The following is a 25,598-nucleotide window of genomic DNA, read 5'->3' on the forward strand; positions in this document are numbered from 1 at the left end:
GCTGTCAAGTAGAATTTGAAGTATCTAGCTATGTTAGCTGGTTTTATTAGTTTCATGAGCGAGGTTTTGACCATGAATGTAAAGATAACAGGAAGAGCAGGCAAGAATGTGGTTGGAGAGGGTTTTTGGGTTACAGATTTTGGAAAATTTCAGGCCTTTGTTGATACCATCCCAGCCGTGTTAACAGAAAGACACTTGTTAGAGCTATCCCAAACAGACAGTACCTGACAAAGAAGAAGAAGCAGTGCCAGGAAAACAGCTTTATATCACATATTGCAGGCTTATGGCAATGATTCACTGCTCTCATGCACTACTTTTATGATGCTGATATCTGTTGATGATACATACTTCGCAAGTGAAGGAATTGGTAGAGCAGTAATTTAATAAATAAAAAATGTTAAGCATAAAGATCAAACAGAAAGCACAATCTATTCCCAAAAGTCAATTCCAGAGTCGTGATCTCTCCTTCCATTCCCTTCACAGAGGCTATCCAACGCCTCTTTCTCTCCGTTATTTTAAATTGTATCCTGGTGATCTGCCTCCACTTTTGGAATGTCTGTTGTGTTTGTATTGGGTTGGACATCATTGCATTATTATCATCATCATGATTCAATATGGTTGAGTCACTGTACGATTGTATGAAAGACTCGCAGGTAAGTGGAAGTGGATATGTATTAGCATACGTGCTACTGAGAACGTACTTGTTGAGAATCTTCCCCTTGAGCCCTCCTTTAAATGCAAACAAGTTCAGCAAACTGAGTAAGTTGTAAATCACGTCTGAGGCATCTAAAATAATTCGTTGAAATACATCTAAGGACAATTAAGATTGATATTATTTAGTTTAAGCTCACTGGACTTCTCAAGCCAACAACTTAATGGCTGTTGTAAATGATGATGTAGTACCAGAGTTGGTGTAAGAATGCTGAATGTAGATTGACCAAGACCCATCAAATTGAAACGGGCCCATAATTCTTGTGACTTGCAAATACTTTTGCCATAGGGAAGTGTCTGAAATGGTTTTGATTACTTCTGTAGTAGGTAGATTAATGAGACCTCATTGCACTGGCCGAGTTTGCGATACAACAATTATTGTTAATTAGTTTAAACAGATTGCCGAGTTAACGTTTTTCATAGGACTGGCCTAGCGGGTTTGTTCTTGAAAATTATATTAGAACTTACGTATTGAATAACAACAATAAAATTTCAATGATTGTATAAACTGAAGTTTTTAATATTTTAGACGAAATTTCTTTCCGGAGTCATTTTCCAGAACTTTGGGTTCATTTAAAATCAACGATGAACATAAAATCACAAAATAAGCTTTGCAAATTGTTTCCTTGTTCTGAGGTTTAGGTCACGAGTGAAGCCAGTGCGAGGACAGGACAATATTACTCCAATGCTGCATTCTTTTTGGACGAATGACACCACTAGCCAATTGTGAATTAAATCTGTTTGAATTTGTTTGTCGCAGCTTGCCATTCATTAAGGTGAAAGATAGGCATGGGAATGAAATATCACAAGTATTGGTAATAAGAAACAGTCTTACTACCTAAGTTTTTCATTCATCCCGTCACTCTTACACCAGCGATGCCGTTTTTTCTTCACAACAGTGGCTATTAGCAGTGTTACCATAAGCATTTTGTTCTTCTGATTTTTTTACGTTATTTATGATTTAATGGTTAGAATGAGGAAAAAATGTAGTGGTTAGATGCGTATTTTCCGATGTAGAATTATTTTCCGTGACGTAAAAAAACAAAAAAAAAAATACATGTCACTAGCTTAACATAAAGTATTTTTGACGAAGATTTCAATAAAAAATTCATCTCATAAATAAGCAGGATATGTTTTATAACTTTATTTTCCTCATAAAGTTTAAAGAGACAAAGTGAAGAATTTTATTTCCTCAGTGCCCGTGGCCTGTGGTCGGGAAAGCCACAGAAGGTTTGCCAGATGTCACCAGAAAAGTCACACTAATATAGATGAAATTCCTCAAAACGCCGGCAACACTGCAAGAGACTGAAAGTCCCAAGTCACTACTAAAGACCTCTTTTACATGTTTCGAGCTTTCAGGGTTGCCGTTTTGAGGAATTTCGTCTATTAGTGTGGCTTTCTGGTGAGATCTGGCAACCCTCCATGGCTTTTCCGACCAACAGGCCACGGCACTGAAGAATAAAATTCTTCACTTTGCCTTTTTATGTTCTACTATGAAAATAAAGCTATGAAACATATCCTGCTTTCTTATACAAATGAATTTTATTGAAATCCGTTTATTTGTCTTCGTCAAAAAGACTATGTTAAGCTAGTGACGTGTAGTTTTCTAACATCACGGAAAATAATTCTACATCGGAAAAATACACATTCTAACCATAAATCATAAACAACGTAAAAAAATCAGATGAACTGCATATGATAACACTGCTAAAAGCCAAATGTTGTGAAGAAAAAACTGGCATCACTGGCTTCCATATATGTGAAACTATACATGGCCTCTCAAAATAAGAACATATATCTGTTGTTCAAGACATGTTAAAACCAAATCAGCAGCCTGGCTTTAACTAATGCACTCAAAATTTCAACCATAAAAACATTCAATTGTAAGAAAGGCTTCCTTCTGGAGTTATAGTTTCAGAGGGAGTGCTATTTGTATTTAGAATCGCCTTTGAAAATCAGATTCCCTGACTGTTTTGTGACATTAAAAGTTTGTCTGCTGCTATCCCAAGGCTTTATTCAACTTAAACTTCAGTAGATTATATTATTACCTGAACAACCATGAATATAATTAGTAGTGACCCCATAATAAATGTAATACAAACTATATAAGATCCCCAAAGTAAATCTAATTAAATCAAATAGATACAGAAGAAAATAAACAAAAGGAAATACAAAAGAAAAGGGAATTACTTGGTACATTTGTAAGTGTTTACATAATAAAATATGGAAATGTTAGTCCATATATATAAAAATCTAAAACTAAAGAGGTCAAACCCAGATTGCTTGCAGGAATGTGATCAGACTAGAGACGCTAAAGATGACGTATACAATAAATATGTAAGCTAAGATAACATGCCGTCACCTGTAGTCATTCAATTGTTATAAAAACATTAGTCCAAGCTCCCTGCTTGAGACAACTACCCCGACCTATTATTCAAAACGGCCTACGTGATCTGTAGCGTGTCTCATTCGATTGTGTGTTCGTATGAAACTATGTCATCTGATAGTATGTTCATATGTTCGAACTACTGTCTGTTCCTCATAACTTGTAACAGAGATGGTAGACGGGCAGAACAGAGTTAGCTATCGTCATTAGAAGACCTGTACCTCTTTACCTAAGCTTATCAGTAGAGGAATAGGATTAGCCATCATCATTGGCAGAAGCGATCAAGCTATCGTCATAGAAGACTTGTACGATCATACCTGATCTTCATCATGTAAAACTTCAGGAGAATATACTATTTTTATACCTTGTGTTTTTCTACAAGAACCTCACCGAACCATGAGTTTAAACACATCGTCGTAAAGATAATACCGACTTCGTAAGTGATCTACAAAACCCCAGACACTCCATTGAAGATGGAAGTGCAATACCAACCGACTTAGCGTATAGATTATCGCTAGTCTAACTTACCTCATAGGGCGCCTTATCATACAAGGCACAAGCCCTAATAATTGGTGGCAGCGGACCAGAAGAACTCTACAACGTCCTACGAAGAAAAAACAGAATAATAAATCATGAAGTCAACGACGACGAAAGCAGCAGATTCTTCAAGCAACCTAGTATCATCATTAGTGAGCGACTTCAGAAAACAACAAGATTCGTCAAGCAACTTAGTATCATCGTTAGTGAATAACTTCAAGAAACAAAAACCGACGTGTCCTTTTCCTACGGCAACGGAAGCTTCGTCTCTCATTAGAATCATTCAAGAAAACATCGTTAGTGAGCGTTTCCGGCACTGCAAGAAACAAACCGAACGCGTCTGCAGCATCGGATTTTCAAGGGCTCGAATCATCGAAACAACGCGCACGGGGGAAACTGAAGCCAAACCAGGTCATCCGCTAAATAGAGAAGGAGGACCAAGGCCGTGTGTCGTTATCGGAACACCGTGACTTCCACAAAAGCAAGCTAAGTACAATTTTTTATTCATTTGGAGTAACTTTGAGTGTTTCCTTTACAGGTCGAATTTCGTTATTCCTGTGCTGAAGTTACGAGACATTCTTAATCTTACTTTTTTACAGAAATTATCTATATCATTGAGATTTCGCTACTGCGAGTTTTTATCTTTGAGTGTCTGTTTCCAGAAGTTCTACTGAAATATCATAATCATATACTATGTTAATTTTATCATTTTGGGTGATTATTAATCCCTTACGTAACAAATCATATTAAACAGTGAATATGCGTTTACGCAGTGGACGTCTGTATTTATACAGATGCATGGATAGGGTCGTTAAGCACCGTAGTGATTAGAAAAACACACAAAAACAAGTGGAACACCCGTTACAAATCTATATAAATTAGAGGTAACACTATTTCGGGTCATGACAATAAATGCTCCATTTGCAAAGTCCCGATCGCAGTTTTAGCCTTGAGTTTTTTGAGTTATAAAATATCGTACCTCAATGACTCAACTCAAACTTTGAGTAATATTCAGTAGTTGGTTTTGGTAGCTGACCGAGCTGATGTAAGTGTTTACATAATAAAAATATGGAATGTTAGTCCATATATATAAAAATCTAAAACTAAAGAGGTCAACCAGATTGCTTGCAGGAATGTGATCAGACTAGAGACGCTAAAGATGCACATACAATAAATATGTAAGCTAAGATAACATGCCGTCACCTGTAGTCATTCAATTGTTTATAAAAACATTAGTCCAGCTCCCTGCTTGAGACAACTACCCGACCTATTATTCAAACGGCCTACGTGATCTGTAGCGTGTCTCATTCGATTGTGTGTTCGTATGAAACTATGTCATCTGATAGTATGTTCATATGTTCGAAACTACTGTCTGTTCCTTCATAAAGGAACTATACATTTGTCTCCATAAATCGTAACATTGTTCTCAAAATGACCCAACAGAATTCTCCCACAACCGCAGTCGCACACTTTGCACGCAAAATTTCGAGAAACATGCACCCTCGAACGTCTTAGTGCGTGTAAAAAGACTTTGCTGGAAATGAAATTTTAATCCTTCCCGACACTCTGAAATATAACGATTTCCGCGAACAAAGCCCTAAAAGTATACATATCGTGGATACGGAAGTTATAAATATCGCATTTTTTATTGTTTGCTAATTTTTAATCACGCCCGAACCCAGTCGTGGATGAATCTCTCTGATAATCTTATCTAAAGTAATATCCGTAAGTCATTCAAGCAGAGGTGATTCAGCAGAATTTTTTTTTTTTATCTTCTACCTGAATACCAGGAAGTTTCTTCCACTAGCGAGTGATCTCTGGGAGAAAAACGGATGTAATTTAACACAAAATACGGTCTAAGGACCAAACATAAAGCTATATACGTACCTTCGTGTAGACTCTCAATGAAATTTCAAAATAGAGATAAATGACGAAGTTGAAAATGTTAGTAATAGGAGTCATTAGGAAATCAAATAAGCCATATAATTTTTCCCTCAAATGCATGCCATAAAAGATCGGACTTGGCGTATCTGCGTAGATTCTGTCGCTTAAACAAGGAAACGACTTCCGATAGTTTCCAGTGCCATGTACCGACGACATCTTATCTCTGTTAGGTTAGAATAAATTTTTCACCAGCTTGGACTTACTTTAAAAGCTTTTAACAGGGAATACCATACCTAAGTGATTGTACCTCATACTCCGTTTTCAGCACACTCAGGGGACATTATCAATTTTTTACGTATGCCTCCGGCTTACGTTGCGCCCCAATTAACAATATAGTGTTTGGAGACTTTTAGGGGATAACCTACATGCCTATATGGATTGATCTTGTAATCTTTTCTAATACCTTAGAAGTACATTCACATAAAGTAGAGCTAGTGCTACAGAGACAAAGACAAATAATCTCAGAGTAAAATATCTAAATGTGAGTTTTGTTTTTAAAAAAAAACGAACATGTTTATCTAGGTTTTATGTGTCTGGTCAAGGTCTTAAAAGTAGTCCATGGTAAGGTGTCGGCTATTCATAACTTTCCGGTACTTATTAACGTAAAAGGGGGATACAGCACTTTTGCGCTGTAGTGGGTATTACAATCGTATGTAAAATATGTAACTCTTCAATCATGACAGCTCCTTTAACAGATCTTACGAAGAAGAGCGTAGATTTATTATGGTCTGAAAAGCATCAACAGGCTTCGATATCTTAAAAGCGGAATAATGCAGCTTACCTTAACTTAAAAATCCCTGATTTAAATAAGGAATTTTTTTTTATTGCAACAGACGCCTCAGACCAAGGGGTAAGAGGGGTATTACTTCAGTCATATGATAAACAGTTCTTCCCTATAGCTTTTTATTCACGTAAACTAAAGCCCTCTGAAAGTAAATATGCAGTAATAGGCAAGGAAGGGTCTAGTATCTTTAACACTAGTACATTTTAAGTTCATAATCTATGGCTATCCTGATAAAGTCCTTACTGAACATGAGTCCTTTACCGAGTTTTTCAAAGGCTTTAATCACAGTCCAAAAGGAACTCGGTGACAAATGATCATTCAGGTCTTTGGAGCCAAGTTAAGATAATCTACCTGGGCGAAAAGCAAATTACATAGCTGACGCATTATCCCCGAATCCCGCACCGTACAGCAAACGAACCATTAATTGGACTAAAAAGGATTATAGAAAACATCCGTTGCCTATTGTTAAAAAACCGTATTAAAACCTAAGAAAATTCCTTAACCCAAGAGATCGCGAGCATTGAATATCTGGTCGGAGCGCAGAACTGTTACAAACTGAACAAAGCAAGCGTCAACAGGGCATAACCCAAACAATAAACACTTCGAACGGAAACAGAGTCAGCAGCAATAAACACCAAACAATAAACACTTTCGAACGGAAAACAGGGTCAGCGGCTAAGCAAAAACAATACACACTTCGAGCAGAAACCCTAAAGCAAAGTATACTTAAGGTATGTGTATCAGAATAATGTAATCAAATGTAGTATTATATGTAGGTCCGTGACGAGGAAACCCGAAGACACAGCAGATGACTAACGACCAGGTAGTAATAATAATCTCTCTCATACCAATCGTCATAAACTGGTTGCATTCCGTCATCCAGGTTCCATAGTATGTCACAAGAAAGCCAAAATCACTATTTTACTGCCTACAATGCTTACAGATATAAAAGCACATAACTAATTGTAACACGGTGTCATGAAAACAAGGGATACACTAAGACACCTGTCAGTTTAGGGGCCTATCCTGTGCCAAATCAATCCTTGAAAGAATATACGTAGAATTATTAACAGAATTACGAGTCTGACAGAGGGAATAAACACTTCTTAGTGTTAATAGTTCCTTGACACGTTATATAGAATTAATAGCACTAAAAACAAACACCGCAATTGAGTGCGTTAGGAGTATTTATGAGTGCTAAATCAGTAAATATGGAATTCAACACATAATAATCTGTGACTCGGGTGGTGTAAATCAATAATAATCTCCTTAACACGTTGTGTGAATTCCTTTCCATTAAGAAAACCAATAATATATTTTATCACCCAGAGTCAATCGGTTTGGTAGAATAACGGATAATTAAATAGGAAGTGTCAATGGTCTTACGAGTTACAAATCGTGATGTTGGATCGTAACTGGATTATAGCGGTTCTAGCGGTTTTAAATACCTTATCATATATATCTTGTATCTATAGAATTGATGCCGCAAGTAGCCTTATACGGTACGTCGCTAGAACACTTTTCCACATTTTCCATTGGCCAACCATTAATTTATCAAATATATATAAAATAAAAATATCTAAATAAATAAATATAAATATAAAAAAAAATAAAATAAATATGGATACAAGTGGAGTCATATAATACACTCCGTAAGAAGTCGGAAGGGTTACAAATTATAATAAAAAAGGAATCACGATAATATCAATAAGCAAAACGTAACCATTAAATATCCAAATATATATGCGTAAAGATTTGAACTCTAACTTAACGCTTTAGTAATGACAAATAAGCTAAAAGTTCAAACACATATCAAAACATACTGACATATTGTCTGTCCGGTGATTTATATTCGTAGTCAATGAAAAAAAAAAAAAAAAATTAAATAAATAAATAAATAAATAAAATAATAATAAATAAAATAAATAAAATAAAATAAAAGAGATTTTAAAGTCAGGAAGTCTAGAAGTGAAAATGTTATCTATGGAATAATCCTATATGAATCTTATACAGGGGCTAATAATATATATAGAATTTGTATGGAAACCTTTTTCATATAGTTTGAATAAGGAATATTTATTTAACATAATGCCAACATGAAACTAATATATTGTTCAAAATTTTGGTACTGTTGTTTTTTTTTTCAGACATTCTTCTCAGTGCGGGTGGATAATTAAAACACTAAAATATAATTTGAAAATACTAAGTCGTATCTTCTTACAGCAAGTAACGTAACTCTTAGCTGGCTGAGAGCAATCTCCTGCCAAGTGACGACGTCATCATTGCCGTATCAGCATTTGTTCCTTTTAACCTCAATAATCTGCTTACACAGGCTTCATCTGTGTGTCGTCTCTGCTTGCAAAAGCAGATTGACTGGAGAAAGGAATGCTTAGTTCATGAACTTCACATGTGGTTCATAGGTCACATAACAGGCCACATAACATATTCTTATCCGTGTGTGTAATGCAATTAGTTAAGGACTTGTAATCATTTTAAAATTAATGAATCAATATAAGCAAATAGAATTTCTATAAAACAACAAAATGAATTAATTTTTTTTTCTGAACCTCATAGACATTTAGAAGTATCAAGATATGTATATGAAATATTTACTTGCAACATTAGCCTATTACAAATTCAAGTAAAACATTCATAGGGGAAATGTACACATTTTCTTGAAAAACCCAAAGTTTATATAGAAATTAGTTACATAGTGGGTTTTTCGTTGCATCTCCTACCTATTAATAATGTTTTAAAAGTTAACCTCAGAGGATGCGCACGAGAAAATTGAATATGAAAACTTTTGTTAGGGCACATAGAATCATATTAATATTTCTTCTTTGACTCTTATGTGCCTGGCAATCTTACGAATTAGCTCCGTTTTCCACTTCTTTGTCTAGTAACTTTACTACCAGTAATATCGAATTTCTTTGAGATTCGTATTGATATCTATTTATTTTTTATAATATGGATATTTTTACGAGTCATCATAGACCTGGATAGGTTCACTCATTGTTAATGCCATGGATAAAAAGTTTGTACAGCGGACTCTTCTGAATTCCAAAATATCAGCGAATTCGTGGGTTAAAGTTCTGGTCTAAATGGTTCTCTCCCCTGTATTTGGATGTCGTCTGAATTTACTTTGCCCTTGTGACAAGTATAATTTCACTTGCAGGCTGATTAATGGAACCGGTTACAGTATCCTGCAGTACGAGAGTTTCACATAGCACCTTCAAAAAATCGTTTCGTCGCAGCGGACGACTACAGTCAAGTAACAACCGCCTACAATGTGAAAGGAATTTCATGGACTTCTTCGACCGACACCGTATCTCGTCGTTAATCTCGTTAATGCGGAATGCTCGGCTACTGTCGGAATCGACTACAAAAAGGGACATACTTCCGACAATTACGACCGAAGGATATTCAACTCTACTTTGCTGGCGAAGGACTCGTGCTGGGATGATCTATTCATCGCGAACGTAATCGTGTAGCTTAGGATGCAGAGAATAAGTATGAGCGCAAAATAGAACGTTGGACCCGCCCAGGCAAATTTTCCCTTGTTTTAACCATTGAAAAAGGCCGTTTCAATTGGCTAAAGGTGGTTGTCTGGAACTGTGTAATGGACGAAAAGTTGTTCGAAAGCTAGTTAAAAGTGAAGTAGTATAACCTCGGTCATGTATCCTATATATATAAAGTATCATGTATCCATATATATAATTGATCATAAATAACAGAATCATATAATTTTTTTTGGTAGCCTATAAATCATCTGTACCTTCTATAATCAACGTACCATTTATCTGGCAGGTTTATTTATGAGCAGGTTATTTAGAGTTAGTATATGAATTAATGAATCAGATATATAACATTTAGCATGAAAATCAACGAATCAATCAGAATAAACATTAATAATGTTATCAATTTCATATATGAAATTTTTTGTTTTTTATCAGTTAAAATATGATTTTTATCATGTTAATCTTCATTCTATGCAATTATCAGAGTACATTAGTAATTTTCTGTAGCATAAGTATCTTAAAGAGATGAAGTGAAAAACTGTACATATATATCATGTGATCACTATTATTTACCAATATCATTGTTTATATTTTATTACTTGAATCAATTCATGTACACCATGAATTTTTTATTTACTTATATATATATATTCACATAGTGTCTGTATTACACTCCTATAAGTCAAATGCAAGTCAAGTTTTGAGTAATATTCAGTAGTTGGTTTTTGGTAGCTGACCGAGCTGATGTAAGTGTTTACATAATAAAAAAATATGGAATGTTAGTCCATATATATAAAAATCTAAAACTAAAGAGGTCAACCAGATTGCTTGCAGGAATGTGATCAGACTGAGAGACGCTAAAGATGACGTATACAATAAATATGTAAGCTAAGATAACATGCCGTTCACCTGTAGTCATTCAATTGTTATAAACATTAGTCCAAGCTCCCTGCTTGAGACAACTACCCCCGACCTATTATTCAAACGGCCTACGTGATCTGTACGTGTCTCATTCGATTGTGTGTTCGTATGAAACTATGTCATCTGATAGTATGTTCATATGTTCGAACTACTGTCTGTTCCTTCATAACTTGTAACAGAGATGGTAGACGGGCAGAACAGAGTTAGCTATCGTCATTAGAAGACCTGTACCTCTTACCTAAGCTTTATCATGTAGAGGAAATAGGATTAGCCATCATCATTGGCAGAAGCGATCAAGCTATCGTAATAGAAGACTTGTACGATCATACCTGATCTTCATCATGAAAACTTCAGAAGAATATACTATTTTTATACCTTGTGTTTTCTACAAGAACCTCACCGAACCATGAGTTTAACACATCGTCGTAAAGATAATACCGACTTCGTAAGTGATCTACAAACCCCCAGACACTCCATTGAAGATGGAAGTGCAATACCAACCGACTTAGCGTATAGATTATCGCTAGTCTAACATTACCTCATAGGGCGCCTTATCATACAAGGCACAAGCCCTAATACATTGCTCTGACTGTCCTCCATCAGGTAAGTAAAGAAAGTATGAAAAGATCACCAGACAAACAGTTCAGCATGAGGTATGAAAGAGCAAAAGAACAAAACAACCTTTTATAAACACTGACAAAAATATTTTTTGTTTTTTATATATAGGAACCAAAGAATTAACCATGTGTCATGTAAAGTGCTCCAGTATTATATGATCCCACAAACTGTCTTTAACAATCTAGGGAGTGTCCAAAAGTTGTATGGATCACGAGGCTCCAACTATGCCTTTCGAGCCTTCAAAACCTGCCTGTTCTGGTAGAAGTGTAAAAACTGCTGGTTTCATCGGTAGATTAGTTTTCTGAGAACCATGCTTTCCGCTTCAAGTAATTGGAAAACAACCCGTACCCGTACCAAGAGAAGGCCCTTGCCATACCTAGTAAGGATGACAGGGGGACAATCATTAAAGGTTAACTTTTAAGCAATTTCCACGAACCAATGTAAGTTTATAGGTCGATCTAGGGTACTATTCTGCGGCGGCCTAGACTATGGGCCAGTTGGCGGTTATTCTATGTCAGTTTTACCTCCTGAACAAGAAATTTTAAGTAATATTTATTCGGACGACCGTAATTAACCCCCGGGGCCAGTACTAAACACGGCGAAATTACATTGGACACCCCAATCCCTATACTCTGTTTTTTTTCCATCTGTCCATCCGCCTGTGGTGTTTGCGCATGGTAACACTGCATCCCGGGCTTTAAATAATATCTTATTTCGAATATTAACGGTGTAATTCGCATACAGTGAAATACTAAAAACAGTTTTCAGTTACAAATGTACACCAAAATATCCTTTTATTTACCTAAAACTCACACATGGCTTAATTATTTAAAGCCCGGGACGCAATGTTACCATGCGAAAACACCACAGGCGGATGGACAGATGGAAAAAAAACAGTATAGAGGATGTCGCATCTGCGGTTACGTTCCTTGCAGTCCGTGCGGAACTATTCTGTAGAATTGCCAGTTTCTATCATGTTTAGCTTATTTTGTCCACGTACTGCCGTTGTTATTTTTGCAAATGGATTCCCAATAGCTGTTTCGGTAATTCTAAAGAATAACTCCGCAAGGACTGCAAGGAACGTAACCGCGAATACGACATCCACTAGGGATTGGGGCGTCCAAGTATTCGCCATGTTAATATACTGGCCCCTGGGGGTTAATTACAGTCGACCGCCCAAAACAGAGGTAAATTCTTAATAAGCAACCCTAATACTATAGGAAACTGTAATTTTCAAAGAAATGCCCGACGCGGAGTTATTAAGATTTGCCGCTGTTTCTTTGCTAATTTGATTTTGGTCACCTAAAACTAATACAGTTACAATCTGCCACCTTTCAAAAGTAGTGTAGCCTAGTATTTGCCATGGTTCCAACAAGGTATGGCAGATTTACATAAACAATAACATGACGCTGGTGTGATGGCAGCGAGGGTATAACCACTGCAGGGAAGACGATTTTACTAGTATCAGTAAACTTGGGCAAAATGCCCAGTGCTGCCACTTGAAGTACGCTAAGCATCTGCAACGGGAAACCTAGTCCTAGGATGCCTGGCTAGTTTTTAAACATTTGGCTCACATGGCTGTTGAAGTTTGTTGCTCGGCAATTGAAGTCTCCACCTAAAGAGGCTTTTCTGTGAGTACCAAGTCTGTCGTAGTAACTGCTGCATCTACGAGTCTGATGTAGTAACTGCTACATTTGCTACAAGCCTGTTGTAGTAAAGGTATTTCTATATAAGCATTCCGCATCGTTCGTCCCCGCGAATACGAAAGCCTCCATGAATTGCGGCGCCTAATGTATTTCGCCGTGTTTAGTATGAGCCCCTGAGGGTTAATTACAATCGTCCGAATAAATATTACTTGAAATTATTGTTCAGGGGGAGGGTAAACTGCATAGAAAAACCGCAACTGCCATAGTCTAGGCCGCCGCGAAATAGTAATATATATCTACGTCGTAAAGTCTGTATTTGCCAAGTAGTTGGGCTGCAGTGATTAACACATTGCTCTCGTGCTATTTCCAAAGCACGATCTTATACGTCCAAGTCCAATTATTTGTTTTTGAGTGCCTCTTGACGCTTGTAACTTGAATGAAGACCATATCGGTAAATACATTCTCGTAGTATCCTCCTGTGTGGGTGAATTGCTAATGCCCTCGCTATAGCCTCTCATTTGAAAGACCGAGGTTCAGGTTATGAGTTTAGTTTCTGTATTGCGTGAGACGTTACCATCAGTTAATGCAATCAAAAATACAAGAAGAATGTTACTTAAAATCAATAGCATTCAATATTGCGTGTGTCGTCTGTGACCTCAAATTAAACAATTAAAAACGTTTATTTTGTCTGGCACTTGCACTGGTACAACGAACAACAAGAGTTTAGGAATCTTTAGAAAAAAAATAAAACTGGCTTCATGCGGGCTCTTGGCCCAGAACCAGCCCAAAATCCTCGTTTTCTGCCTGGAGGAGGTTTTCTATGGGTCTTGAGGGACAGGTTTGTAGGTACAACAGTGTTGCATATTTCATTTCGATGCAAAAAATTCCAACAATGAAAATACTATATATACTGAAACTTATAATAGAATAAAAATGCAATGATTTCTTCATTTCCTTATGAGAGAATAACATGGTGTAATCATGTGTGTTACGAATTGTGCGTAAAAATATCAAGCAGGTTAATTAATAACACAGGGATATGTCATATAAAATTATATAACTTAAGAACTGTTTTGTGTGGGGGAGGGGTGAGTTCTTCAAGTATAAATATAAACATACGTCGTGATAATACAATTAAGTATATTGATTGACAACATGAAAATAGTAGGCTATACACTCTTAAGTGTTGAGTGAATAAAAATTTAGCAAATTGATGATGGCATTAGAAACATAGTATGAAGATGTACATAAATTATGCATTATAATAATGACTGAATATAAAAAAAAAATATGCATGCAGTCATACTCTTTGCGTTTACAGCTAGTTATTCTTTATATTATTACTTTAGTAATGTGATTTACTATATAATCATATACTATACTTAGTACCATTACAGGTACCCGTGGGAGCCTATTTAAACATTTGCATTTACCTTTTAACGTTACTTTGGTCATATCTGACTGATATACTATCACGGTCAAACATTTATAGCCTCAGCCACGGTATCTGTGATCACACTTGTTACCATAATCATAACAAAAGGAAGGGAGGACCTGCCGTAGATATACCATATCTAGTACAATCTACTATCAGTCATTCTGTTTTTTAATCATGGTTGTTGATATGACCTTAAAAAAAAGCCTGCATCTTCAAAATATAGTTACGCACATTATCTTAACTGCTATATAACAGCAAATAGTTATTGTTATAGTACTATGTACTAGAGGACTGAATAGTGTTATAGCTGTCTATATGCCGGCCTTCCTGGATTGAAGATTGATTATGAAAGTGCATGTGTGATACATTAAGGTAATGAAATAAGTGACTTGTGATAATAATAATATCTAGTCGACAATTGTCTCTCGCTTGTGTGAATTATAGTTTTAATTCAGTTGCGTGAGCGGAATAATAACTTAAACTAAAGTTGGGATAAAATTCCTGTCATGCAACTGTCATTTTTGGTACTATCATGGGGGACAGTAGTGCCCAGATTTACCAATATTGCACGAAGGATCAAATGAGGTTGCCCAATAGTTTCGTAGGCAATGAACCGAGGTAATAGATTAGTCTATTTGATTTCATGTATGAAACGAAGTATTAGAGAATTAAAGTCCGTGAAAAAAAAAAAAAAAAAAAAAAAACCTTTCGCAAAGTAATGTCACACGGGACACTGCTGCTGCTGCTGCGCTTAGTGCTTGTCAATTGGGATGCGTTTTAGTCGACCCCGGCGTGCCGCTCGACCAATCAAAACTCGGCTATCGGGAAGGCCTCGCCAAGCCGAGCTGTGATTGGCTGCTGGCGTCGGCGAACCATAACATTCGCGGTGAAAATAACTCTCGGTATTTACGGTAAACATCATGGCTGCCTCCGACGGCAATGAAGGGAGTTGCGGGGAACACCGACACAAACACCACAAGCCGTATGCCATTTCTCTCTCTTGTTTTTATGAAAGGTTGTTGGGTGGGGGGCGTTCGTGCCTTTTATGAGCCCCTGGAAGTCCCGGCAGCCATTGGGGGTCGGGTTTTAGGGACGAATCCTCGGACCTTCCTTCCCTGTCGTCGAAGACACATTTGGGTTTTCTTGGGGCTCTCCCGTCAGCCTTTGTTAATTATTCTCTGTTTATTTCCATGGCTGCTGTCCCTTCTTGTCAAAGAATAATTCTATGGTAATTTTACTTTTAAGATTTCACGTATGCCCGTTACGTCGGCCTCTTGACGAATACTAGGAGGATCCTTGGCCCTGTGCACTACAGCTTACTGTGGTGTAGGTTAGGGTGTGATTTTGACATTTAAATAGTAATATATCCACTTCTCCTCTGTATATTTCATTCATTTATTAGGATAGAATGCGATTTTAATCATTGATAATACACGATGGTAATACTGGCTTAGCTTATACACTTAATACTTTACTATCTTTTTAATTTAAAACCAGTTTACTCAGACACCTTTATAACCGTGATGTATTTCTGACCATTAGCCCATGCATAATAGCCTCTTGTATTTGTAACAACTCTCGGAGAGTTCTTAGGTGAAAACTTTAGTCTTTACATTAGTAGAACAGGTGGTAAAAACCAAAAACTGAGTCGTAGCCCTATCAGGAATGGCCCTGAAATGCATAAGCAACAAGAGAACTCGGAATAGGTATATAGCCTAGTAGGCTAGTATTGTGGTTTATATTTTTAATGTCTTGCCTAGACTTCCTTATATACCCTCGAATGCTGGGTCCTTTCCTGGTCGGGTTGGACCTCCCATTCCTATTTTAATCCAACCTAGAGCACCATTCACCCTTCATGGACGGGCATGGTTTTGATCGACTGACAGGCTAATTTGATGAGTGTTAATATGACACGCGTTGGGGAATGCATTGCCCCTCTCGATGCCATGACATTTTTTCATTTATTTGTTCATAAATATACCCAGGGATTGCTGTTCATTTTAGTTCTTATCTTTTATCATAGTACTTCAGCTATAATTGTAATTTTGCAAAGAAAAGTGCAAAGAAATATTAGAAAAAACATTATATGTACCTCACAAAAAGTTACTGCATCTCCCCATCATGGTAAATCTCATATACGTGTATTTTTCAATAAATATACACAGAATTTGTTACTTGATATTGTGAGCTGTAATTATAATTTTACAAATAAAATGAAATAAATTATTAGAAAAAATGTAGAACATGGTAAAAAGCATAAACAAAATTAATGTTTCCACTTCAGATATTTGTTGTTGGCAATGAATTAAAGTCTCATACCAAAATGGAATCCAGTTCAAAGTTGATTATTGTTATCAAGCAACAGTGCTTGCTCAGGATCTCATAGTTTACAGAATACCTAGATTTATCACTTTACTACTTATTGAAACCTTTAATTTCTCCAGTGGTGTAGTTTATGCACATATCCGGACTCCCACTTTTCTGCCTTGTTTTTTCTTTCAGTAAGATGTTGGTGGTTGTGACTGGAGTATGATCTGTAGAAAAGTTCCAACACCTTGCAATTACATTGTTATAACTTATCATTGCAGTGCCATTGCATTAATTAATTTTTATGTTAATACTTTACAAATAAAATATTTTTTCACTATGTTTTCTCCCACCTGTCAGCCAGTTATATTCTGGATGTCATCCCCTTTTCTTCCTGTCAGTCTGATTTGCAGAATGATTAACCAAGCATTTGTCAGTCCAGGTCTCAAGGACCTTGGTAGCTCCTTGTTAGCCCCATGCTGGTTGGGATCTGCTAACTCCTCTGGTTGGGGTGCCTAGGGATTTGCTTTGGCTGACGTTTCTGGTAGCCTTATGTACTGGAAGCCAGGATTGTTGGCCCATCCCTAGCTGTTCAGTTCACAGTTAATGAGGGTAAGCATATGGCAGTGTTAAACTACCCCTACCTCATTTGTACATTTGGAGTCTTCTTAAGAACCTGTGGTGGATGCTCAAAAGACGGGTAGTTTCCAAGTTTCTCTCAGACAGAAAAGCATCATGCCTTTGGTGCTCATAAGGTGTAAGGCTTGTTAACCATTGCCACCTTTATGGCAACACTCAGTTCTCTGAAGTTTTACTAGAGTGAGGGTAGAGAAACATGTCACTGGCTCAGGGCCTTATTAATTTTTCATCCCATTGCCAGATAGTGTAGGAGTTTACATAGTTACTGCTCCTCTGCTCAGTATCTCGGCCAGGAGCATGGTATTTCCAAGTGGAGATTCAATTTGCCAGTCAGTTCATATCAATTATTTTGTATTTTCACATATATATAACCAGAACCTTTTATTATAATGCCATTTCAGCCACCCTTCATAGTTCCTTATGTCAAAGGCAAAACTTATTGATAATAGCAGATATGAGAGGGGTCACTCCCACCTCACCACTTAATAGCAGTTAAGTACCTTGTGAGGAAGTTACAACAACTGATTCCAGCCAGCCCAGAGGAATACTCCTGCATAAAAGACAATGTTTTATTGTAGTGTCTTACCGAACAATTATAGAGCCGTGATTTCCACGAGTTCCACGAGCGGCAGGATACTAAATTCAAATTTAGCGCGTCGGCGTCGCCAACACTGGTGGTGATGACGTCATCTCCCTCCACTCGCGGGAGAACCAGGTACAACTGCCCAGGTGAATCCAATTCTTTTCCTGCCGGCGTCCGGTGAACATCGGTGGTCGGTGCGGTTGGATGACTTTGCTTCGCTTTTTTTCTGGTGGAATTGATCTTCGGAATTGGTGAAGTACTCTTTTTTGGCGTTGTTGTTATTTGCTTTTTATTTAGGCGTTGCCATGTCGGATTCTAGTCCGTCGGGAGTTAGGTTTTTGCATCTCAGGATGTAAAACTAGATTATCCAAGTTAGAATATGATTCTCACACTAAATGTGTTAAGTGTAGGGGACAGGTTTGTTCAGCAGATCGAACATGTAACGAGTGTAGTGATTGGACTGATTCTCAATGGAAGTTTTTTAGTTCATACGTCGGAGAAATTAGCTAAAGACAGAATTAGAAAAGCAGCGCTTAGGGAAAGTAGACTTAGCTCTGCTTCGTCTTGCGATGCATCTGTTCCTTCTGTTTCTCCTCAAATTGTTATGTCTCCTTTAACTACACCTCCTATTCCTCCTACTAATCCCACTTCTCCGGCTTCCCGTGTAGTTTCTTCCGACACCATTGCCAGTCTGGAATCGAGGTTAGATCAGAAATTTTCGGTACTAGCGAATACGGTTTTGCAACTTGGTAATTCAGTTAAGACGTTTTTGGAGAAAGCGACCTCAGGTAAGAGTGTAGTTGAGGGTGCGTCTGTCTGTCCTGACACGTCTCCTAGACAAAGGTCACTGTCCAGCTCCCCCGCACCGGGGAGAAGACATACCGGAAGTCCAAGGGAGTCGATCGGGATTTGCCCACAGACAGGCGCCTCTCTTGTTGAGCCTGTTGCGCCTCAACAGGGCTCGGTTAAGCGTTGGAAAGGTGTTGCGGTCAGACGCCTTTCGAATGATTCAAGCGATTCGTCTCCGGTCGCGCGGCGCTCTTGGCGAGATTCGTTTCCCGTTTCGCTCCCTTAAAGAGGCGTTCAGGCGCCGATTCTTCGCCTCCTCCAGTCAAGCGGTATAAGGAGCCTGAGAGTAGGGTTGCGCCGCGGCCGTTAGCGGCTCGTTCGTCGCCTCAATCTGTGCCTTTTTCGGCTCCATCTACTAGTAGAGATTGTGGTTTTAGCGCTGTAGCTAGCAGTTCTAAGGGTGTTTCTTTAGGCGCTTTTTCGTCTGTTACGCCTGATGCGCCTGTTTCGCCTCGAATTTCGGCGGCTCCGAGCGAGGCGCAAGTAGTTTTTCCGCCTCCTGCTGAACATTTAGGCTCTTCCAAGCCTACGTTAACTGTTTTGATTCGTCTCTGGCGCCTTTGCGCAAGCAGTTAGAGATGTTAACCACTGGATGAATGAGTCCAAGGGTGGTTCGAAACCTTCAGATCCGGTTGTAGTTCCGTCTACTTCTTCGGCGGTATCGGAGAATGAAGAAGAAGTAGAGGAGGAGGATTCACATCACCTCTCGTGTTATTCACGTCCTCCCTTAGATTTCTTCTGGTATCTTATCCAGATTATTTTGAGAAAGCGGCTCCGCGCTCCCCAACTTCGACTTTTTTGATGAGGAGGAAAACTTCAGACCCTCTCCTCCCAAAACTTGTTCTATCTAAAGCGGTTAGACATTCGTTGAAAGAGACGGAGAAGTGGATGTCTATGAAAAGAGACTTAGGGAAGGCTCTTTTTGCTTACCCTCCCTCTAAGTTGCTTCGTAAGAGGTATAGGTTTTATGTAACTGGGGAAGCTCCTTCTCTGGGAGTTTCTGCCTCCTCCCAGGGAGACTTCTCCAGTTTAATCGACTCCTCTAGAAGATCTGCTTTCGCCGCAGCGAAAGTTTTCTTTACAGCGCCTGAGTTGGACCACGTTGTAAAGAATCAATTTAAACTTTTGGAAGTCTTTAGCTTCCTTGATTGGACTATTGGCGCTTTAGCGGCCAAGATCGAAGACTGTCCTTCTCTTTCCCAGGAGTTAGCGGAGGATTGGATTGGTGTTCTGTCCTGTGCGGACAAATCCATTAGGGATGGATGTGATGAGTTAGCTTCGCTCATCGCCTTTGGTACCCTTAAGAAAAGGCAACTTTGTGCTCCTTTGCTTCTAAAAGGGTTACGTCCCAACAGAAGTCTTCTCTCTTGTTTGCTCCTTTTGTGAAAGATAACCTCTTTCCAGACGATGTAGTGTTGTCAATTTCGTCTGCGCTAGATAAGAAATCTACTTCGGATTTACTGGCACAGTCTACTAAGAGACCTAAAGCTCCTGTGGAGACTGTTCCTTCGGTTTCTCCTCTGGCCCAAGCGCCTTTTCGAGGGAGAAAACCCAAGCGCTTCTTTCGGCCGAAATCGAATTTGCGACCTCAGTCTAAGGCCTCGGCCAAGGTTATCAAACCTTCCAAATGAAAGCTCGGTTCTTCATGCACCAGTGGGAGCCAGGCTGGCTCTGTTTTGGGAGGAATGGGAAAACAGAGGAGCAGAAGCCTGGGTAGTGCAAGTACTCAAGTTCGGCTATCGTATTCCTCTCGTTTCACCTCCCTCGCTCTCACCTGTGCCCAATTCCATTCCAGGCATACTCTCCGGGCTCAGACAAATTTCTGGCGCTAGCCGCAGAAGTGGAAGCGCTTGTTCTCAAAGAAGCGATAGAACAGATAGAAGGGGATTTTCCTCCAGGCTTTTACAATCGCCTTTTTGTAGTTCCCAAGTCATCAGGGGGCTGGAGGCCGGTTTTGGATGTGAGCGCCCTGAACTTGCATGTCCAGAAAACAAAATTTCATATGGAGACCACTCGGTCGGTTCTGGAGTCCATCAGACAGGGGGATTGGATGGTCTCTCTGGACATGCAAGACGCTTATTTTCACATTCCGATACATCGCGAATCTCGGAAGTACCTGAGGTTCATGTTCGAAGGCGGCAAGGTGTTTCAGTTTCGGGCGCTTTGCTTCGGACTAGCGACCGCTCTCAAGTTTTCACCAGGGTTCTATCCCCGATAGGAAGCTGGCTACACATATTATGGAGTAAGAATCTCCCTCTATCTGGACGATTGGCTTCTCCGGTCGGAATCAGAGAGTCGGTGCATGAAGGACCTTGGAACACTCTGGATCTTGCCAGAAAGTTAGGAATTCTGGTCAACAAACAGAAGTCCCAGTTGGTTCCATCTCAGAGCATCCTTTATTTGGGGATGATTCTGAATGCTCAAGTTTTTCGGGCTTTTCTGTCCCCGAAGAGGGTTCAAGGCTGTCTGGAGACAGTTCAGAGTTCTTGGACAAAAAGGTAAGTTCTGCCAATCAGTGGATGAGGCTCCTGGGCAAATTGACGTCAGTGGAGAAATTTGTGACGTTGGGAAGACTGCACATGAGACCTCTGCAGTTTTTCCTGAGAGCCTCTTGGTGCAGGAAGACACAACCAGACTCGATTACCTTTCCTGTCACAGATCAAATAAAAGAGGACCTAAGGTGGTGGCTCTCTCGAGCAAGGTTGGAAGAAGGGTTAGATCTACGACCCATCCTCCCGAACCTACAGTTCTTTTCCGACGCATCGGACACAGGTTGGGGAGCCCTACTGGGAAATCAACGGACTTCAGGAGCTTGGTCGGAGAAGGAGAAGAAGTTCCACATAAATGTAAAGGAACTGTTAGCAATTTTCTTAGGGCTCAGACAGTTTCGGAGCTTAGTAGAAGGCCGAGTAGTGGCAGTGCATTCCGACAACTCCACGGCTCTCTCGTACGTGCGGAAACAGGGGGGGACTCAGTCTTTCTCTCTGTACGAAGTAGCCAAGGATCTCCTCCTGTGGTCAAACGAAGCGAAGGTTCAGCTAGTCCCGAGATTTGTTCCGGGAAAGATGAACGTCCTGGCGGACGAGTTAAGTCGTCAACAGCAAGTGTTACCTCTGGAGTGGACTTTGGACAACAAGATTTGTCAGAAACTTTGGCGCCTTTGGGGGACGACCGTCAATAGACCTGTTCGCGACATCGAGGAACAACCGTCTTCCTCTCTTTTGTTCTCCAGTCCCAGATCCTCTAGCTTGGTCGGTGGACGCAATGCTGTTGGATTGGTCGGGTCTGGAAGCTTATGCATTCCCTCCGTTCGGTCTAATAAGAGAGGTGCTGAACAAGTTCATGTCGCACAGCAATGTAACGCTAACGTTAATCGCTCCCTTTTGGCCCAGGAAGAGTGGTTCCCGGACCTTCTCCAGTTGTTAGTAGACTTCCCCAGACTTCTTCCTCCAGAGAAGTGGCTTCTCAAACAACCTCACTTCAAGAGGTTCCACCAAAACTTGTCCGCTCTAGCTCTGACAGGGTTCAGACTGTCCGGAATCTTGTCAGAGCGAAAGGATTTTCAAGAAGAGCTGCAGAAGCTATCGCTCGTTGTAGGAGAGAGTCTTCTAACAAACTCTATCAAGGGAAGTGGAGAATCTTCAGAGAGTGGTGTAGAAGTGCTAAAGTCTCTACTTCTGCGACCTCTTTAACAGAAATAGCAGATTTTCTTCTATTTCTTAGGAACTCTAAGAAACTGGCTCCTTCGACGATCAGAGGATATAGAGCCATGCTCTCTTCGGTTTTTCGACATCGAGGTTTGGATATTTCCTCCAATTCAGATCTGTCGGACCTCATTAGGTCTTTCGAAACCACTAAGCTCCCGCAAGATACAGTGGCTTGGAACTTAGATGTGGTGCTTAAGTTTCCTCATGGGGCCACCGTTTGAGCCCCTTTGAAGTTGGCTTCACTCAGGAACTTGACTAAGAAGGCACTCTTTCTTATTGCACTAGCTTCTGCTTAAGCGTGTCAGCGAATTGCACGCTATAGACAAAAGAGTCGGTTTCTCTCAAGGCAATGCTGTATTTTCGGTATCTTTGACCTTTCTAGCCAAAAATGAGAATCCTTCTAATCCTTGGCGAGGAGTTTTGTGGTAAGGAACTTATCTGATTTGGTTGGACATGAGGAGGAAGAAAGGCTCTTATGTCCAGTCAGGGCTATTAAGCAGTATCTGTTTGCCACTAAGGGTATCAGAGGACAATCTTCTAAGCTCTGGACCTCGGTTCAAAATCCCTCTCGTCCTCTTTCTAAGAATGCTATATCGTTCTTATTAGAGAGCTTATCAGGGAAGCTCACTCGCAGTCCGAGAACGACAATCTTTCCGTTCTGAGAGTTAAAGCTCACGAGGTTAGAGCAGTGGCAACTTCTTTAGCATTCAGAAAGAATTTATCTTTAGCTTCGATTCTTCAGAGGACGTTCTGGAGATCGAATTCGGTTTTTGCGAGTCATTATCTCAAAGAGATAGAAACGGTTTTCGAGAATTGTAAAACGTTAGGTCCGGTGGCGGTTTCTGGCATGGTGTTGGGAGAAACGGCACAGGGTCGTCACCTCTATGCTAACTTTTCACCTTGAATAGGTTGTCGAGTTCAAGGGAAGCTGGGGGTACTGAGTACCTGGGATACTCACCAGTCTGTTAGGTCAGATTTTACAATGGTTGGGTATATATGTTTTTAAATCTGGTGTTGGTGACAATGTTTTGTATGATTGAATTTCTGGTCTTAGCCCCAGGGCAAGGCAATCTTTGTTGTTACTATCCTCCGTCAGTCAGCCTTGACTCGCTTGAAACTACGGAAGGATTCCACTCCTGTAGAGGCTAACTTTGGGCAAATTCCAATTCCTCTACAATAGTAAGAAGAGCACCGACCAGAGGCAGTAACAGTCTGCTGTAGCTCTCTTACAAGGTAAGGTACAACAGACACCTTGAGTGTTTACTGGTATTGCAATAAATGTAACCATTTAAAAATACTAGTGGTCCACTGAATCCCACCTTCCCATAAATGTGTAATCAGCTCTATAATTGTTCGGTAAGACACTACAATAAAATGAAATTTTCATTATTAAAATGAAGTTTTATTGTATACTTACCGAACAATTATGATTATACCCACCCTCCTCCCCTTAGGTGGACGGACGGGCCAGAAAGAATTGGATTCACCTGGGCAGTTGTACCTGGTTCTCCCGCGAGTGGAGGGAGATGACGTCATCACCACCAGTGTTGGCGACGCCGACGCGCTAAATTTGAATTTAGTATCCTGCCGCTCGTGGAACTCGTGGAAATCACGGCTCTATAATTGTTCGGTAAGTATACAATAAAACTTCATTTTAATAATGAAAATTTCATGTTTGTATGCCTAGGAACAATAATTTACAGCACTAAACAAATTTGGGATTTTAATTTGTCACTCTTTGAGAGGCAGGGTCATCATCATCAAAGTGGGAAATACACTTACACACTTTGTCTTGCAGTATCCATGTGTGAGTATGGCATCTGTGGCCTTCACAGTTCGCCTTTAAAATACAACTCTGTGGAATGGTCATCCATTGATTACAAAATCTCTAATGGTATTCCTTGATGACTACTGATAGTGTGACTTAAGGCTGATGGTAAGTAAAAGTTATGATATTCTTCATGAGACAACTCTCTTTTGTTCTCTCCCCTGCAGGAGGGTAGCATTATTAGTGCATCTCTCATGGTGCACTGTAGGCATTACTTAAGGTTCTTTGCAATGTCCCTTCGGCCCTAGCTGCGATCCCTTTGGTTCTATTTGCTATACATCCTGTCGTATTCTCATTCTTCCATCCTACTTTCCACCCTGTCCTAACAATTGTTTCAACTTTATTTTCAGTGTAGAATGGCCTCTTAGGTCCCAATATACTTGGCCCCTTTGGCCGAAATTTTATATTTCAATTCGTTTTATTCTTTCAAAATAGTGTACAGTAAGTTTTGGTTACAGATTCTTAGGGAGATAAGTTTGAAAACCACCTTTAAGCAAAGGTTTACATTGAGATATAACAGTTTGACTGGAGGGATATCATAGACAAGGATTATGATTAGAAACATACTTTTTTTTAGAGGATAGGTCATAATTATTTATTCAAGAATATTTATATGTACATGAAAAGGAGTTACCAGAAAATAGCAAAATCATTTCTCCATACTAATTCTGCCAAGGCTGTGATTTTTTTAACATTCTTTCCATGGGAAAGACCAGAGGAAAGAGGAAAAATTTAAAGAAAAGGTTATCCAAAAGCAAGTCAGATGAGGAATGGGTAATAGGTAGAGAGAAGATTATAGAAATTAACGGACAAAATGGAGACAAATCTTCAACTTCTTAATGCAGTCCCTGGTGTTTAGAGTAACAGAAGATTACCTTTGTATGTAGTATGTAAACATTTAACTTTTTAAATTGCACATGGAAAAGCTCCGTATTTAAATGTCACTTGCAAATGTGAGTTCATTTTGTTATTTCTGTAAACTAAGCACTTACGCATTAACAAGGCAGTGCCCTTCTGTTAAGTCCTTTCAGTTGTTTTAGTTTTATTTTGGTTATTTGCTCTACAATCATTGCTTAAAAAATATATGTGACAAATGATAAAGGCCTTTGAATGTTGTTTAAGATGTTCTTTCATCATTTCAGAGTCATCAAGGCCTAATTGGTTAAAATAGTTTCTTTTCAG

General features: G+C 39.2%; 1 protein-coding gene across 1 annotated transcript in view; it reads left to right on the forward strand.

Annotated features, from left to right (window-relative positions):
• The first annotated feature begins 15,399 nt into the window (after positions 1-15,399).
• LOC135214363 (glycylpeptide N-tetradecanoyltransferase-like) overlaps positions 15,400-25,598 on the forward strand; it is a 46,022-nt gene continuing 35,823 nt past the window's right edge. Inside the window, 1 exon segment of the mRNA XM_064248592.1 lies at positions 15,400-15,485. Coding sequence (XP_064104662.1) covers positions 15,424-15,485 — 62 coding nt within the window. The 5' untranslated portion in view covers positions 15,400-15,423.

The sequence above is a fragment of the Macrobrachium nipponense genome, chromosome 45, assembly GCF_015104395.2.
Source record: "Macrobrachium nipponense isolate FS-2020 chromosome 45, ASM1510439v2, whole genome shotgun sequence".
NCBI lineage: Eukaryota > Metazoa > Arthropoda > Malacostraca > Decapoda > Palaemonidae > Macrobrachium > Macrobrachium nipponense.